Source organism: Nansenia antarctica (genome assembly GCF_963989245.1).
Source record: "Nansenia antarctica genome assembly, chromosome: 1".
NCBI classification, from domain to species: domain Eukaryota; kingdom Metazoa; phylum Chordata; class Actinopteri; order Argentiniformes; family Microstomatidae; genus Nansenia; species Nansenia antarctica.
Window position 1 is genome coordinate 34980605 of NC_137674.1, and position 18706 is coordinate 34999310.

Here is an 18706-nt window from a genome sequence, read left to right on the forward strand (position 1 = left end):
GGCTGCTATAGGCATAAAAGGAGAGAAACTCATGGTGTGGCCCCCATTTGCATCGACTATTTAGGAAAATCTGAGAAAAATATAATTTGCATAATAATTTGGAACGCAGTGTATGTTCGGACAAGTGGACTTCCTCCTGCAGTTGTCCGATGGACAAGTCAAAACAAAAAAAGAAATCAATATGTATTAATATCTGCAAACATGAATTCCTCCTTCCGATCTGAATAGTAAAAAAAAATAGCAAGCAAAGCGATGCCGCGCCTCATTCTCGCTATTTCAGTCTCTCGTAGTTCGTTATCGTCATAGTTCGTAAATTCGCTCAGAGCGCCAGAGCGCACACTGCGTTCAACGTCATAAAGACGTGATTGGACAAAAGGCATTCCATGAGTGCTGATCAGATTCCAGAGCGAGTTTACGAACGCAGCCATAGTGTTGTGGGTCTCCTGTCACTAGTGCCATTCACGTGAACGCGTATTCGCTTCTTCTCAATGCCGCTTATTTTCATGTAGTTCGATGCGATCGTATATTTTAGGTTTGAAGTTTTAAGACCAGCACATCGCAATACGAACTTCAGAATGACACTAATTATAGATTTCTCAATTTGAATATAGGATAGGCTACTATCCAAAAGCTAGCAAATAAGATTGCTTCCATTGGGGAGAGACTTTACAAACATTTTTTGTAAATATTCCTAGATATTCGTCCATTTTGTGGCCAATCTTAATCTAAAAGGGTTAGGGTTAGGGGTTACGTTTTTAAATAATTACAAAATATTGAATACATTTGAAAATTAAGGATACATCATTATCAAATCAATAGTAGTCAAATGTGTTATTTGCATACACATACACTCACTGGCCACTTCATTAGGCACACCTTGGGGTTGGACCCCCTCTTTTGCCTTCAGAACTGCCTTAATTCTTTGTGGCATAGATTCAACAAGGTGCTGGAAACATTCCTCAGAGATTTTGGTCCATATTGACACTATAATATCACGCAACAGCCCGTCTGGCACCAACAACCATGCCAGGTTCAAAGTCACTTAAATCACCTTTATTTCCCATTCTGATGCTGGTTTGAACTTCAGCAGATCGTCTTGACCATGTCTACATGCCTAAATGCATTGAGTTGCTGCCACATGATTGGCTGATTAGATATTTGCGTTAACAAGCAGTTGAAAAGGTGTACCTAATGAATTGGCTGGTGAGAGTATAATTTTTTCAAAATCTTTGGATTTGGACAAGTAAGTTCATGAAAAAGCTTAATGTCAAGCCCTGTATATATATATATATATATATGTGTGTGTGTGTGCGTGCATGTGTGCGTGCGGAGCTCACCGATGGCCTGGACAGTGAAGGCGCAGGTGTTCCAGGTCATGATGGGCACGCGGGGGCACATCTCGTTGGGGGCGGTCTGCAGCCCCACCCTGTGCACCGTGGTGGCACACACCACCAACATCTCTGCTATGCTGGGGGAGTACTTCCTCCTGAGGGGGGGGGAGAGGATAGGAGCGTTACACACTTACACACCTACACACTTACACACTTACACACTTACACACACACACCCACCCCCAACATCTCTGCTATGCTGGGGGAGTACTTCCTCCTGGGGGGGGGCGGGAGGAGCGTTACACACACACACACACACCACCAACATCTCTGCTATGCTGGGGGAGTACTTCCTCCTGAGTGGGGGGAGAGGAGCGTTACACACACACACACACACACACACACACACACCACCAACATCTCGGCTATGCTGGGGGAGTACTTCCTCCTGAGGAGAGCCAATGGGAGGACCTTTACCCTCTTAAAGAGTGTTCATGACAGAGAGAGAGATGAGCAACAATAGGTACTAACAGATAAACAATCTTTGAAAATGAAAGTTCAGCGTGTGCCATCATATGCCACAGACAAAATGGAGAAGAAGCTATTTAGAGCCCAGTATGACTCAAGGCTCACGGTTTCTTTATTGTCCCCTAGAGGAAGTTAGTTTTGCAGCCAGGGTTCACACAGACACAATACAAACAGGACAACCTCACAACAACATCAACACAACAATCAACACAATAATATCGCAGAGCTAGTTCAGAGAAATTAGAGAAATTCATACCATGTACAAAAAGTGCAGAAGAAGGAGAAGAAGAAGAAGAAGAAAAAGAAGGAGAAGGAGAAGGAGAGGAAGAAGAGGAGGAGGAGGAGGAAGAGGAAGAAGAGGAGAACTCACGGCTCTTGTACTCCAAAGCTGAGGATGGAGCGGAAGTCAGGCTGGCCTCCCCCAAAGAGGGCGGTCTCCCCGTCAACACCACTGCTGCTCTCTGTACAGTCATATAATAATATCATAATATCATATTATCATAATATAATACATGTTTCAGTATATATGGTCCCAGTCAACACAGGGGAGACATGGGAGTCACACAGGACCCACAGAGAGGCTTGACAGGGGAGGTGTGTAACTCCAGTATGAGTGAGGGGGGGGTCAGTGGAGGTCCTTACCGGCTCCCTGAGTGACAGACTTGAGGCCTTTGATGCGAGCAGAGAGGATCTGGATCCAGCGAGGCAGGGTGAGGTGCTGGCCCACCAACAGGGCATTCTCACTGAGACAGGAGGGAACACACCCATTAAGACAGGCACATTTACATTTACAGTCACACGTGTGGGTTAAAGGGGAGGAAGAATCGACTGAAATAACGTTTCCAAACTTTTTTTGAGTGGTTTAGTTGAGAGTGAGGGAGAGCGAGAGAGAGAGACGTACTAGTTGAGGGTGAGGGGCTCCATGGGGATGAGGGGGACCACGGTGTTGCACAGGGACTTGCAGAGGGGACACATGTACTCTCCATTCTCCAGGTCGATGATCAGCTCGGCGTGGAGGCGGTTCCGCGTGGTGTTCTGCACCGCCTCAAAGTACCTGGAACCATGGAAACCAAAATCTGAGGTAATATATAACATATAAATAATATAATATATGCCATTTAGCTGACACTATCTGTACATACCTCTAAACTGTACATAGCTCATAACTGAATAAATATACCTCTAAACTAAACTGTTTACAATATTACCCCTGCACATACTGTATATTACAGTTACCTATCACTACCATTGTCATGTTTTATTTATATCATGCCCTTATGTCACTATTTGCACTTCCACCTCTGCGATGACAATAAAGTTTAATCTAATCTAATCAAATCTAATCTTTTATTCAAAGTGGCTTACATTGCAGTGAATGCATAAATTGTTTCAGTATAGACGGTCCCAGCAAGGATCAAACCCACAACCTAAGCGATGTTAGCGCCATGCTCTACCTTCCTTCTTATCCAGTGGTTCGAAACAACTATTTATTGCTAAGACATTTTACTTTTTCTGACTTTTACTGCAGTGACTCACTTCTGCCAGCAGGTAGCATGCATGACATGGCCACAGCTGCCAGTGTGTGTGCCCACGGCCAGGTCAGGGGGCATGAAGAGAGGGTACGAGGTCTCTGTCCAGGAGGGAAAGCACAAAACACAAGAACATTAAAATAACCTAATCAACAAGTGGTGGCATGGTGTTGACATATCTGCTCTGACCTCATATCCTATATCAGTATCCTTTGGCAAACAAACATGTTGTACAGTGTTGCTATTTCAAACAGATATGCAAACACAGGCGGGGGGGGGGGGGGCAAGGAACGTTTATTTGTACAGCACATTTCATTCAACAGGGGCAATTCAAAGTGCTTTACACACATTATTAAACAATACAGCAAGAGGAGCATAGTAAGAAAATAAAAATGACAATGAATAAAAGCAAATATAAGAAGTACATAGATAAAACATTCAGTAAGACAATAGTTAATGGATAAAATACATTGATAGACGTGTTTGTGTTTAATAATAACTGCTGCAAAACATGAAGGTTTTTAGCAGGGGGGGGGACAGGTCACTGACCTTCAGGCTTGTTGGCCAGGGTCTTCCCGCGGCGCTGGGTCAGGACGGTGGACTTCTGCACGCAGGCGGTCAGCACCATGGCTGGGGAGCGGGCCTGGACCTCCTGCTCCTCCTGGCACAGGATGCACGTCAGCACCTCCCTCTCTGACGGCGTGGAGCCCCGGTGAGGCCCCACCGCCACGCACGACTCCCCCCGCTCTATGACAGCACTACGGGGGGGGACGAGACGAAATTAGACGAATGTTCAGACCTTGTGACTCAATCCATTGCATTCCAATATCTTTGGCTTGACTAGCGAGCGTGTCATTGATTTTCAACATCATTTCAGTAAAACAATTGTGTGTTTTGAATCAATGCTCTTTTAAAGGCTCTTTTAAAGTCACCAACCCACTAATGAGCTTCAATTTTTCCTGTCCGAACATTTGGTCGGTTGCCGACTTGTTCCCCCTTTCACCAGCAGCCGTCACAAATTGATTCTCTCTCTCTAATACTCCCTTCTTCCCAGGTTATCACAAGTTAGAACGGGTTATAAAAGAAAGAACGAAAGTCTGTGCTCCCCCCCCGTCATCTTTCAATGGAGGCTATAGGCTCTCCCTCCCCCCCTCCTCCCAGTCACAAGCTCTCCCCACCCCCCCTCAACTTTCCATAGAAGCTCCCCCCCCCCCTCACCTTTCCATGGAAGCTCCCCTCCCCCCCCTCACTTTTCCATGGAGGCCATGGGCTCTCCCTCTCCCTCCCCACCCTCACCTTTCCATGGAGGCCATGGACTCTCCCTCTCCCCCCTCCCCTCACCTTTCCATGGTGGCCATGGGCTCCCCCTGTGTTCCGCTCTCTGGCATGTTGTCGAACAGCATCTTGTTGGACTCTATGAAGTTCTTCTGCATGGTCGACATCTGGGCCATGATCTTCTGACGGTGGAGCTTGGCCGCCTCCGCCTTCCTCTTCCTCTCTGCCTTGTCCTTGTCCTGCACAATCTGTCAGTCACCCAATGGAGGACGAGTACAGACAGATGGGTGAGGAGGGGCACTGATGAAAAACTCCAGGGCGGTATTCCATCAACAACGCTGAAGGAAAATGCAGGCTTATTCTGATAAGCCTCACAAGAATTATCTAAATATCCAGGCATATTTTGCTAGATCTCACGAGATCTCTCGAGGTTGATGGAATACCCCCCAGAAGGTTCTTTCTACAGACGTTCTTAAGCTGTCTTCCTATGACATCGGTGTCTTGCGTTAAGAAATTTGCTTGCTCTGAGAGCGCCGGAGCGCACACAGCACTGCGTTCAATGTGTCAGAGCGACCAAGTAATTTGATAGGACAATTACCATGAGCGCTTTCCAGAGTGTATTTACGAACGCACCCCCGTGTGTGTGTGTTTGTTACCTCCTCTGGTTTGCTCTGCTCCATGCTGACGGAGGCAGCTGGGTTGGACTTCTCCCTGTGGCACTTAACCACCTCGAACACCTGACCAGAGAAACCAGAGAAAACACCCTTCAAAACAGAGATCATCGTCATAACTGAAGACCAATATCTATGGTGTGTAATGAGAGATCGACTCTCTCTCTCGACAAAAACAATTGACACATTTCCAAGCGGAGCTTTACGCTGTGCGAGCCAAGTGCCAACTGCTTTTCCACGTCCTCTCCCAGGCTTCAGCGGTGCGTACTCCAGGCCTAATCGCTAGTCAAAACTCAGGCTTTTAACCTCCCATAACCCCCATTTTGATGATAAGGATACCCAGCCCTCGCTCTAAAAAACCCTCCCTCCCCCCTGGTCCTTGAGAAGCCAAACAGGACTCTGGGCTTCGGGTTTTTAGAGCGAGGGCTGGGTATCCTTATCATCCCAGGGCTTTAGTCGGCCAGCCAACTTGTTGGCAAGGGAGGCATGATCTAATGTTAGCTCGCTGTTAGCTACACATCCGAATTTATATAAATAAAACGTATATTTTTTTTAGGAATTTTACACTGAAGTCCTGAAGTTACCAGAACCGGATGATTTGACATGTTGTCTCCGTATAGTTTGCCACCTAACGAGCTGAAGAATGTCAAAATATCTGGGAGATGATATATTATACAGGGGCGTGACTAGAAAGCCCATCTGTGGAGAATTCAAACAGGCTTGTTCAGTGGCACCTGGCACCACCTGGCTCTGAGCACCAGCAGTCTGCTAGTCAGCCCTGGCAGGGCCCGGCACCCCGCTGTGGAACAGCGTCTAACGAGCTGAGGACCCACCTGCAGGGTCCACTTAATCATGTCCTTCTGGGCTTCGAGGGAGGGGAGCGCCTTCATCTTAGACAGGAGGTGGAAAATAGACTTGCCGTGCTCCGAGCCGATTCCTGAGAGAGAAATGATTTATTTATTTCTCAGGAACAACACAATCATGAAGCGTACGTCTTTGCAACACAAGTTACGTGAGAGGGAGTCGTTCAACATATCAAGGGTGTATATAAAGATATTAAGGGTGTATACTGGTGGACTGATGATTCACAATATGTTTAAACATATTAAGGGAGTATATACAAATATTAAGGGCGTATATAAACATATTAAGGGCACCGTAAAAAGGTGGGTCACTCACTGCGAGCCTTCAGGCTGAAGTCGAAGGTGACCTCCTCCACCGTGCTGGACTCCAGCTGGGTCTTCTCCTCCAGCAGCCCCTGGGCTATCAGGTGCAGGGCCTGGAGAGAGAGAGAGAGAGAGAGAGAGAGAGAGAGAGAGAGAGAGAGAGAGAGAGAGAGAGAGAGAGAGAGAATGTCAGGACTATAGGTAGTGCGGTGGCTTAAGACCATATTTGAACATAATGGGGACGCGCCGGACAAAAGCACCAAATTTTTTCCATGTGCTCTACATCACCATAGCTTTCAATTTTTGGTGGGAGCCACTTCATCAAGATGACCGATGGCGGCCATCTTGGATTTCCAAGGTAGCCGCCATGTAAAATCTATAAGTGCAAATATCTCGGCTTCCAAGCCACTTAGAAGGTCAATCTTGGTGGCAAAATATACATTTTCTGGGTCAGGGAATGCATTAAAGCTATTGAGAATATCATTATGTGATTTTCCTTTTTTTTTTTTTTGACCACTGCACTGACTGAGGCTCGTATCGCATCCTCTGGCACAGCTGACTCTTTCCTCAAAGCATCCCACCTCACTAGGACAAGACATGCCCACCAAGTGAGCGCTCTGGCACTGGGGAAGCTGCAGCAGGATGCCTTCTTGGACATTGTGACTGAGGGACCACGTGATGAGAAGATCAAAGAAGCTTGGAGACAAGATATGATCACCAAGAGTCCAACATTCCAGTACTGGGATTACCATCCTCAACTTGGAAATAATGGGTCTGATATTTGTACGTGCCCACAGATAACAGGATTTCCCCCTCTATGTGGAGTCACTGAAGGCTCTCGTCCCATGGTTCTTCGCCCTTGATCACCAGAACTATGCCAGATGGATTCCTGTCCACATCCGCGACATGGAAAGCTTGTCCATTCACAATGAATTTGAAGAACATGGTCACTGGGTTATTCCCAAGACCACAAACAGATTCTCAAGCATACCGATAGACCAGGCTCATGAGCAGAATAATGATCTGGTGAAGGGTTCTGGGAGTGCAGTGGGACTCACCGAGAATCCCTCAGCATTCAAGAAGTGGATGATCGCAGGGCCTGAACAAGCACGACTCCTAAAAGAGTTTGAGCAGGAGTATATTTCAGAAGAAGGCAATAAACAACAACACCATGAAGAAGGAATGTCTACACAGAAGACATTCAAAGAACAAGCACTAGCTCTGGTGCACACCATCAGTGGGATGAGCAATCCATTCCTAGATGATACCCCCGAGCTTCTAATGCTGGACACACAAAATATAACTGACGAGTCTGTGGTTAACACAGTCCGCAATGTGGAATCAGTGGGCAGAGATCAGTACAACAAGTACCATGAGAGAGTGATCAGGAACCGCACACACTCCATTCACGAGCCCATCAAAAATAACTCACTGCCTCTCTTCAGATGCCCAACACCCAAGACCAAGACCAAGCAGGCAGGGCAGATCTCAATGTTGAAGGATGATGTTGCACTCTTCTCCCAATTATATATAGCCATGCAACACAGAGAGGGTGACATGAGCACCTTTTTTAAGCACGAAAACCATCCATACCCTCCCTCCCTATCTGACAGAGGGAAACTACGCTTGGGAAAGAAGTCAGATCTGTTAATTGTTCTGACAGAGAAGACACAACAGGAACCTCCAGGTACTTTTTTTTTTCCAAACAAGTTGTAATCAGTCAGTGGCATTAAGTAATATCAGTAATAATCAGAAAAAATAGCATATCATTCTCTTCAAGGTCTGTAGAGAGTCCTTATTTACTGTTTGTTTTTCGTTTTTTAACTAACTTTCTTTTTTACCTCCAGGGACTTTTGATGTCAAAGTACTCGACGGTGCTGCTGTTGTGCACTTCCTGTCCACCACCAACATTACCACATTCGACGAATATGCCAGTTGTGTCTTTGTTCCCCACATCATGAAGCACTTGGAGACCTCTGCAAGAGTTGATGTGGTCTGGGATACTTACATCACCAGCAGCATAAAAGAGTCAACAAGGGAGAAGCGAGGCAAAGGGATACGACGGAAGGTGGCTGGTCAGAACAAGCTGCCAGGGAATTGGCCAGATTTCCTGCGTGACCCTATGAACAAGCAGGAACTCTTCACCTTCCTCTCCAGGAAGATTGCATCCATTGCCTGGCCAGATGGTAAGCAGGTCTTCATTACATCTGGCACCAGAGTGGTCGGCACAGACACCAGCCACTTCATACTGCCATGTAACCATGAAGAGGCCGACACCAGGATACTGATTCATCTGCTTGATGCCCTGGAGCATCGCTCTTCTACCTGCTTGGTACGCACTGTGGATACAGATGTTGTCGTTATCCTCATCGGCAAGTTCCATGCCCTGCTCACCAAGTATCCAGCTGCAGACATCTGGGTCGCTTTTGGCACTGGCAAGAACTACAGATATCTTCATATCAATAACATCTGCCATACTCTGGGCAAAGGTAAGTCCACAGCACTTCCAGTCTTCCACTGTTTCACAGGCTGTGACACAACCTCAGCATTCTGTGGGAAGGGGAAGAAGTCAGCATGGGAGGCTTGGAAGTCCTACCCCGAGGTCACCCAGGCCTTCAACTACATGGCAGCGAATCCGCACACTCCCGTGACCATAGATGCCCAGCAATTTCAACTTCTGGAGCGCTACACAATCGTCCTTTACGACAAGACGAGTGATGTGGAATCTATTAATGAAGCACGGAGAGAGTTGTTCTGCCAGAAGAACAGAACGATGGAACACATTCCACCAACACAAGATTCCCTTCTGCAGCACTTGAAGCGAGTTGCCTACCAGTTTGGGATCTGGGCAACATCTGAACTGGCTCAACAGCCGACACCCAGTCCAGAAGGATGTGGATGGACATTGGATAGAGACAGCCAGGTCTGGCTTCCTGTGTGGAGCATTCTACCAATGGCTTCGAAAGCCTGCACTGAACTGGTCAAATGTGGCTGTAAAAGCGCAAGTGGCTGTGGTGCAAAGTGCTCATGCAAGAAAGCACACTGGAAATGCACAGAGCTTTGCAGTTGTAAATGTGACCGATAATTTGATGATATAAAATGCTTTGTTATGTTAAAAAGTGAAGCACATAAAGTTCAATTCAATTAATGCATGTTGTCCATTTTTCAATATACATGCTATTGAAAACATACATATTAATATATGTCCAGCTGCTTAGGAACCGAGTTGAAAATGATGGAAACATTGCCAGAATGAACATATTTATTTGATCTTGGCACAAATAATCATCTAGTGATATTCTCAATAGCTTTAATGCATTCCTTGACCCAGAAAATGTATATTTTGACACCAAGATTGACCTTCTATGTGGCTTGGAAGCCGAGATATTTGCACTTATAGATTTTACATGGCGGCCACCTTGGAAATCCGCCATCGGCCATCTTGATGAAGTGGCTCCCACCAAAAATTGAAAGCTATGGTGATGTAGAGCACATGGAAAAAATGTGGTGCTTTTGTCCGGCGCGTCCCCATAATTTTGCTAAGCTGCCGCACTAGTGCGGTGGCTTAAGACCATATTTGAACATAATGGGGACGCGCCGGACAAAAGCACCAAATTTTTTCCATGTGCTCTACATCACCATAGCTTTCAATTTTTGGTGGGAGCCACTTCATCAAGATGACCGATGGCGGCCATCTTGGATTTCCAAGGTAGCCGCCATGTAAAATCTATAAGTGCAAATATCTCGGCTTCCAAGCCACTTAGAAGGTCAATCTTGGTGGCAAAATATACATTTTCTGGGTCAGGGAATGCATTAAAGCTATTGAGAATATCATTATGTGATTTTCCTTTTTTTTTTTTTTGACCACTGCACTGACTGAGGCTCGTATCGCATCCTCTGGCACAGCTGACTCTTTCCTCAAAGCATCCCACCTCACTAGGACAAGACATGCCCACCAAGTGAGCGCTCTGGCACTGGGGAAGCTGCAGCAGGATGCCTTCTTGGACATTGTGACTGAGGGACCACGTGATGAGAAGATCAAAGAAGCTTGGAGACAAGATATGATCACCAAGAGTCCAACATTCCAGTACTGGGATTACCATCCTCAACTTGGAAATAATGGGTCTGATATTTGTACGTGCCCACAGATAACAGGATTTCCCCCTCTATGTGGAGTCACTGAAGGCTCTCGTCCCATGGTTCTTCGCCCTTGATCACCAGAACTATGCCAGATGGATTCCTGTCCACATCCGCGACATGGAAAGCTTGTCCATTCACAATGAATTTGAAGAACATGGTCACTGGGTTATTCCCAAGACCACAAACAGATTCTCAAGCATACCGATAGACCAGGCTCATGAGCAGAATAATGATCTGGTGAAGGGTTCTGGGAGTGCAGTGGGACTCACCGAGAATCCCTCAGCATTCAAGAAGTGGATGATCGCAGGGCCTGAACAAGCACGACTCCTAAAAGAGTTTGAGCAGGAGTATATTTCAGAAGAAGGCAATAAACAACAACACCATGAAGAAGGAATGTCTACACAGAAGACATTCAAAGAACAAGCACTAGCTCTGGTGCACACCATCAGTGGGATGAGCAATCCATTCCTAGATGATACCCCCGAGCTTCTAATGCTGGACACACAAAATATAACTGACGAGTCTGTGGTTAACACAGTCCGCAATGTGGAATCAGTGGGCAGAGATCAGTACAACAAGTACCATGAGAGAGTGATCAGGAACCGCACACACTCCATTCACGAGCCCATCAAAAATAACTCACTGCCTCTCTTCAGATGCCCAACACCCAAGACCAAGACCAAGCAGGCAGGGCAGATCTCAATGTTGAAGGATGATGTTGCACTCTTCTCCCAATTATATATAGCCATGCAACACAGAGAGGGTGACATGAGCACCTTTTTTAAGCACGAAAACCATCCATACCCTCCCTCCCTATCTGACAGAGGGAAACTACGCTTGGGAAAGAAGTCAGATCTGTTAATTGTTCTGACAGAGAAGACACAACAGGAACCTCCAGGTACTTTTTTTTTTCCAAACAAGTTGTAATCAGTCAGTGGCATTAAGTAATATCAGTAATAATCAGAAAAAATAGCATATCATTCTCTTCAAGGTCTGTAGAGAGTCCTTATTTACTGTTTGTTTTTCGTTTTTTAACTAACTTTCTTTTTTACCTCCAGGGACTTTTGATGTCAAAGTACTCGACGGTGCTGCTGTTGTGCACTTCCTGTCCACCACCAACATTACCACATTCGACGAATATGCCAGTTGTGTCTTTGTTCCCCACATCATGAAGCACTTGGAGACCTCTGCAAGAGTTGATGTGGTCTGGGATACTTACATCACCAGCAGCATAAAAGAGTCAACAAGGGAGAAGCGAGGCAAAGGGATACGACGGAAGGTGGCTGGTCAGAACAAGCTGCCAGGGAATTGGCCAGATTTCCTGCGTGACCCTATGAACAAGCAGGAACTCTTCACCTTCCTCTCCAGGAAGATTGCATCCATTGCCTGGCCAGATGGTAAGCAGGTCTTCATTACATCTGGCACCAGAGTGGTCGGCACAGACACCAGCCACTTCATACTGCCATGTAACCATGAAGAGGCCGACACCAGGATACTGATTCATCTGCTTGATGCCCTGGAGCATCGCTCTTCTACCTGCTTGGTACGCACTGTGGATACAGATGTTGTCGTTATCCTCATCGGCAAGTTCCATGCCCTGCTCACCAAGTATCCAGCTGCAGACATCTGGGTCGCTTTTGGCACTGGCAAGAACTACAGATATCTTCATATCAATAACATCTGCCATACTCTGGGCAAAGGTAAGTCCACAGCACTTCCAGTCTTCCACTGTTTCACAGGCTGTGACACAACCTCAGCATTCTGTGGGAAGGGGAAGAAGTCAGCATGGGAGGCTTGGAAGTCCTACCCCGAGGTCACCCAGGCCTTCAACTACATGGCAGCGAATCCGCACACTCCCGTGACCATAGATGCCCAGCAATTTCAACTTCTGGAGCGCTACACAATCGTCCTTTACGACAAGACGAGTGATGTGGAATCTATTAATGAAGCACGGAGAGAGTTGTTCTGCCAGAAGAACAGAACGATGGAACACATTCCACCAACACAAGATTCCCTTCTGCAGCACTTGAAGCGAGTTGCCTACCAGTTTGGGATCTGGGCAACATCTGAACTGGCTCAACAGCCGACACCCAGTCCAGAAGGATGTGGATGGACATTGGATAGAGACAGCCAGGTCTGGCTTCCTGTGTGGAGCATTCTACCAATGGCTTCGAAAGCCTGCACTGAACTGGTCAAATGTGGCTGTAAAAGCGCAAGTGGCTGTGGTGCAAAGTGCTCATGCAAGAAAGCACACTGGAAATGCACAGAGCTTTGCAGTTGTAAATGTGACCGATAATTTGATGATATAAAATGCTTTGTTATGTTAAAAAGTGAAGCACATAAAGTTCAATTCAATTAATGCATGTTGTCCATTTTTCAATATACATGCTATTGAAAACATACATATTAATATATGTCCAGCTGCTTAGGAACCGAGTTGAAAATGATGGAAACATTGCCAGAATGAACATATTTATTTGATCTTGGCACAAATAATCATCTAGTGATATTCTCAATAGCTTTAATGCATTCCTTGACCCAGAAAATGTATATTTTGACACCAAGATTGACCTTCTATGTGGCTTGGAAGCCGAGATATTTGCACTTATAGATTTTACATGGCGGCCACCTTGGAAATCCGCCATCGGCCATCTTGATGAAGTGGCTCCCACCAAAAATTGAAAGCTATGGTGATGTAGAGCACATGGAAAAAATGTGGTGCTTTTGTCCGGCGCGTCCCCATAATTTTGCTAAGCTGCCGCACTAAGGCCCTGGGCTAGCAGGTACAAGGCCTGGGGGGGAGGGGGGGGAACACAGTTACCACAGGCATTCATGTCAGGACCATATGGAGTTACTCACTATCTTCCTCCGTAGACTGAAGATCTCAATCTCTTCAGGCTACACCTTAACTGTCCCTCCTGAGACATCTACATCCCCTCTACCCCGCTGTACAGACCTCCTCATCCCCTCTAACCCCCTGTACAGACCTCTTCATCCCCTCTACCCTCCTGTACAGACCTCCTCATCCCCTCTACCCCCCTGTACAGACCTCCTCATCCCCTCTAACCCCCTGTACAGACCTCCTCATCCCCTCTACCCTCCTGTACAGACCTCCTCATCCCCTCTAACCCCCTGTACAGACCTCCTCATCCCCTCTACCCTCCTGTACAGACCTCCCCATCCCCCTCACTACCACCCTGTACAGACCTCTACATTCCCTCTACCCCCTGTACAGACCTCCTCATCCCCTCTACCCCCCTGTACAGACCTCTTCATCCCCTGTACAGTTTCTCTACTGTAAATAGTAATAATAAAACATTCTTACTTCTTCTAGCATTACGACTGCCAACGGCCCCCCTGGCCCGGGCATAGATTACATTTCCTTGCTATGACTGATGGATAGATGACTCACTTACTTAAGACAAATGTCTTTTTTTGTAAGTCCCTTTGAATAAAGGCGTCTGGCTAAATGCCAAAAATGTAAATAAATGTAATTTCATTTTTTTTTTATGTCAAAAAACAAAAAGGAAAGTGACCTGGGGTGGGTCAGGGGTCTAGTACCATGGCCTAAGGTGGTCCAGTGGTCTAGCACCATGGCCTGGGGTGGTCCAGTGGTCTAGCAACGCGGTCTACAGTGCACACATATGCCCATGTCCGAGTCCGACCCATGCCCTGCTGACATGCCCTCTCTCCCTTCTTCTCCTTACTTTCCTGTCTGTCTTCACTGTATCTGTCCAATTAAATGAAGAATATGAGTGGGACTGCTCCACTCAACAAAAAAAAAACTTGAAAAAAACAACAACAAAGAAAACAAGAAGGAACACTCGTGTCCTTAGTTACCCTCTGCACCATGGCCTCTGTCCACTGTGTGGCCTTACCCTCTGCACCATGGCCTCTGTCCACTGTGTGGCCCGGTCCTCCACCGCCCTCTGCAGCACCCTCCTCAGGACGTGGACCAGGATGTCGGCGCTGAGCAGGCGCACGATGCCCGAGAAGGCCGGGCAGAAAGGGGGGGGCACGGGGGGCCGCAGGGCTGGAGGGGGGATGGGGGCAGGGAGAGAGAGACATGGTGTGGAGTCAGAACAGAGCAGTCTGGCATAGACTCAGACAGGTAAGTTAGAACATGGTGTTGTTGATGAGGTGATGAATGCTCCCAGGTGATGATCCCACACTCATGATCGTACTCTACTTGACTACCTGTACTGTACCATATCTGTATTATATTGCATTTCATATTCATCATCATATTGTAACCTGTAAAGCATTGCACTACTGTTCTACTGCACTACTGGTCCCGCTGTAGTACGACTACCATCATCTTATCACTTTATTACCTTATTCTACTTTATTATTCCTTACTTTACTTTATTCTATTATAGTGATTTTGTATCTTGCTGCAATGACAATGTTGAAGAACCCATGCTAAATAAATGTACTCTTGTGTACTTGTACATTGGATGTAATAAAATAAATTCTGATTGTGATTCCGATGGGAGGTGATGACACTCACCTTTATCACTGCCCTCCTGAGTTCTCCTCTTCTTCTGGAAGTCCTCAGCCTGCAGCAGAGAAGAGGACATGGATTCAATACAAAAATGCTATATAAAAACAATGGTGTGTGTGTGTGTGTGTGTGTGTGTGTGTGTGTGTGTGTGTGTGTGTGCGTGTATATGTGTGTGTGTGTATACTCTGTACGGTCCTACCTTGCTGTGCTGTGATTTAGAGTAGTGGTAGAAGAAGGGGTTGAACTCTGCCAGACACTCCTTCCTCACTTCATACAGGCCGTGGCCAGACACACCAGGCTTCCTAGAGGGGAACAATAACACAGATAAACAGGCCGTTCAACCACCTACAACCTTACTCTCCGCTAGAAACAACAGACCTACAGATTGTATGATGGTGTATAGTCAAGATAACATGATGCTGACAGGAGCTAGGCTGGGCCTCACACTGGTAGGAGACACTTACTTGAAGGTGGCAACTTTTGGGATGACAGTTTCCAGCCCAGTTTCATGGCTCTCCTATGAAAAAGGAAAGCCAGGTTAAACTATAATAACAACAACAACAACAACAACAATAACAACAATAATTATAATAAGCTGTATATATATAGCACCTTTCATACATAAGAATGCAGCTCAAAGTGATGTACAATACAGCGCAAACGAAAGAAAACGGAACAGATTAAAAAACTAAAACAACTAAAACATCAGCAGAGTGCTGTACAATACAGTACAAAAGAAAGAAAAGAAAAGAAAAAATCAACTAAGGTAATATATAACCTCAAATAACCTAATATTAAAATAGTTTAAAAAACAATCTGCAGTATGCTTTTATGGTGTCATATTCAGAATCAGAATCAGAATTTATTTTATTACATCCAATGTACAAGTACACAAAAGTAACAAATATATTTTGTAGCGTGTCTCACATTCTCTGGCAGGCCCTTGACAAGGCTGCTGTGGGCCATGGGCTCGATACACAGCAGGTGGATGACCTCCCGCATGGTCACGTCCTCCTTGGTCACATGACTGATGCCTGGGACGTACCTCTCTCCTGGGGACACAAAGAAAGAAAAAAGAAGAAAAAGGCGAGTGAGTAGGCACCACTAGTGTATCCTGTATTGTCTTACCTGTACTATTGCCACCTTATCTCATATTATGCCTATTATTTTTTGTCACTTATGTACTACTGTACTTTTTTTAAATCTTGAATTATGCTTGAAATATTACGCCTTATGTCTTGTGCTTGTGCAATGTCAAGAACCGAAGCTTAAGAATTTGACTCTGTTACACTTGCGCCTATGGGCCATTAGGCTCAAGAACCATTGGTTCTCAAGGCTACTTATTTTTCTTTTTTTACACTTTTGTAATGTGCCGTAACAATAAACTTGAAACTTGAAGAGCGGGAAAGTGTGTAGTTGTTTTTATGTAGAAACCAGCTGTGACGTACCGACGATGACGATGAGAAGGTACAGCATCTCTTCTGTCAGGCGGTTCCACTGCTTCAACAGCTCCTGTAGCAGAGGGAGACGTTACCTCAACCATCACACTTAGGAACTATGGGTAATTAGTAGAGGGAGAGGTACCTCAACCATCACACTTAGGAACTATGGGTAATTAGTAGAGGGAGAGGTACCTCAACCATCACACTTAGGAACTATGGGTAATTAGTAGAGGGAGAGGTACCTCAACCATCACACTTAGGAACTATGGGTAATTAGTAGAGGGAGAGGTACCTCAACCATCACACTTAGGAACTATGTTTCATTAGTAGAGGGAGAGGTACCTCAACCATCAAACCTAGGAACTATGGTTCATTAGTAGAGGGAGACGTTACCTCAACCATCAAAACTAGGAACTATGTTTCATTAGTAGAGGGAGACGTTACCTCAACCATCAAACCTAGGAACTATGGTTCATTAGTAGAGGGAGAGGTACCTCAACCATCACACTTAAGAACTATGGTTCATTAGTAGAGGGAGAGGTCCCTCAACCGTCACACTGAGGAACAATGGTTAATTAGCAGAGGGAGAGGTACCTCAACCGTCACACTTAGGAACTAGGGTTAATCTGAAGGAATCTTTTTTCGGTTTGTCTGTCTTTCTTACTTGGTCTTTGCTTGAGCAACTTCCGTTAAAAACGTCAAAGAGCTCAAATCTCTGCAGGATCATCATGAGGAAGTGGTTGGGGTCCATCTTGGACGCAGCGATCTATGAAGGGGTTTGAGAAGAACGTTTAAGTCATTTACTTGTTGTAGCCAGGAGGAGAGTCCACAGAATGACACCTGAAGGTGAGTCCAGGGGGAGGTTCTTACTCACCTGGAGCATGAGGATGTCCTTGTCAAACATCTCATCTCTGCACTTCACATCCTGGTAGTAATACACCTGGGGAGGAGAAACAACACCATCAGATTTACCTCATAAGTCAATAACAGTCAGGAGTTTTGGATGTGTCACCATCACTGCAACTGAGCTCTGTACTGTTTCTCCTGTGTCAATAAAAAACTAAAACAAAAAAGTATTCCTTCTTATAGCACGACGACTGCCAATGGCCCCAGGCCTGAGCATAGATTACAGTTTCCTGCTATGACTGGTGGATAGATGATTCACTTACTTAGTCAAATGTATTTGTTGTAAAAATGCCCCCCCCCCCAAAAAAGAAGAAAAACCTGTACCTGGCTGACGAGGGAGAGGCCGTTCCTGCGCCACATCTCAGCTGACACCTGGGCCGCCAGCACCACGCAGCGCAGGGGGTGCTCCGCAAAGTGGGTGAAGTCACAGCTCTCCTGTCACACACACACACACACAGACACAGACACAGACACAGACACAGACACAGACACAGACACACACACAGGCCTGTCCTTTATCACCAGCAGGGGTAGCATTGTCTCCACAACAACTACCAAAGCAGCTGACCTCACAGAGCCTATTCTTATTCAGGAACTGACTTACTGATGATGATGAAACATAAAAACAGGGTGATCGATCAAAAGCAAAATTTCATGTACAGTTGAAAGAATAGAGAAAACAGTAGACAAAATTGTGGATATGATTGTATAAGTTGCTGAAACTGAAATGAAAAATAAGTAAAAAAACAAAAACAAAAAAAGATTTGTCACTTACCGGATCCACGTACTCATGTAGTTGTGCGACCGCCCCATTCCTGCAGAGATGCACGTACAGGCCTGGAGGAACAAGGAAGTATTTTTTTATGTTTTTTGTATGCAAGAGTGAAAGCGCAATGGCAATAAAGGCATGCAGTTTCCCCAACATTACACATTAACTGAAGCTCCACCACGTCCCATTAACCCAGAGCAGCGAGCCAAGGTCCACACTGCACAAAGTAAATGTAAGTAAGATTAAATATCTTAAAACAAGCATTACATGCTTGTTTTTTGTCTGACTGCACTAGTTTTAAGATACGTTTTACTTGTTTTAAGAAAGACTTGGCAGGTAAAATGTTCATGTTCTGATGGCGGATAATTGAGCTTATTTTAAGTAGTATTCTTTGATTTATCAATGTTTATTGTTAACTGTTGAATAACTTATTGAATATTCTGTA

The 18706-nt window shown here is 45.6% G+C and overlaps 1 protein-coding gene across 1 annotated transcript in view; it reads right to left on the minus strand.

The window, feature by feature from the left end:
- Positions 1–18706, minus strand: part of ubr1 (ubiquitin protein ligase E3 component n-recognin 1) — a gene marked incomplete at its 5' end in the record, with an annotated part of 44697 nt that overhangs the window by 13901 nt on the left and 12090 nt on the right. Inside the window, 20 exons of the mRNA XM_080544473.1 lie at positions 1338–1486; positions 2230–2320; positions 2502–2602; positions 2761–2913; positions 3396–3489; positions 3938–4146; positions 4730–4911; positions 5320–5400; positions 6168–6271; positions 6514–6613; positions 14519–14673; positions 15151–15199; positions 15344–15446; positions 15609–15661; positions 16072–16196; positions 16593–16656; positions 17251–17352; positions 17461–17526; positions 17817–17927; positions 18268–18329. Coding sequence (XP_080400599.1) covers positions 1338–1486; positions 2230–2320; positions 2502–2602; positions 2761–2913; positions 3396–3489; positions 3938–4146; positions 4730–4911; positions 5320–5400; positions 6168–6271; positions 6514–6613; positions 14519–14673; positions 15151–15199; positions 15344–15446; positions 15609–15661; positions 16072–16196; positions 16593–16656; positions 17251–17352; positions 17461–17526; positions 17817–17927; positions 18268–18329 — 2154 coding nt within the window. The remainder of the gene's footprint in view (positions 1–1337; positions 1487–2229; positions 2321–2501; positions 2603–2760; positions 2914–3395; positions 3490–3937; positions 4147–4729; positions 4912–5319; positions 5401–6167; positions 6272–6513; positions 6614–14518; positions 14674–15150; positions 15200–15343; positions 15447–15608; positions 15662–16071; positions 16197–16592; positions 16657–17250; positions 17353–17460; positions 17527–17816; positions 17928–18267; positions 18330–18706) is intronic.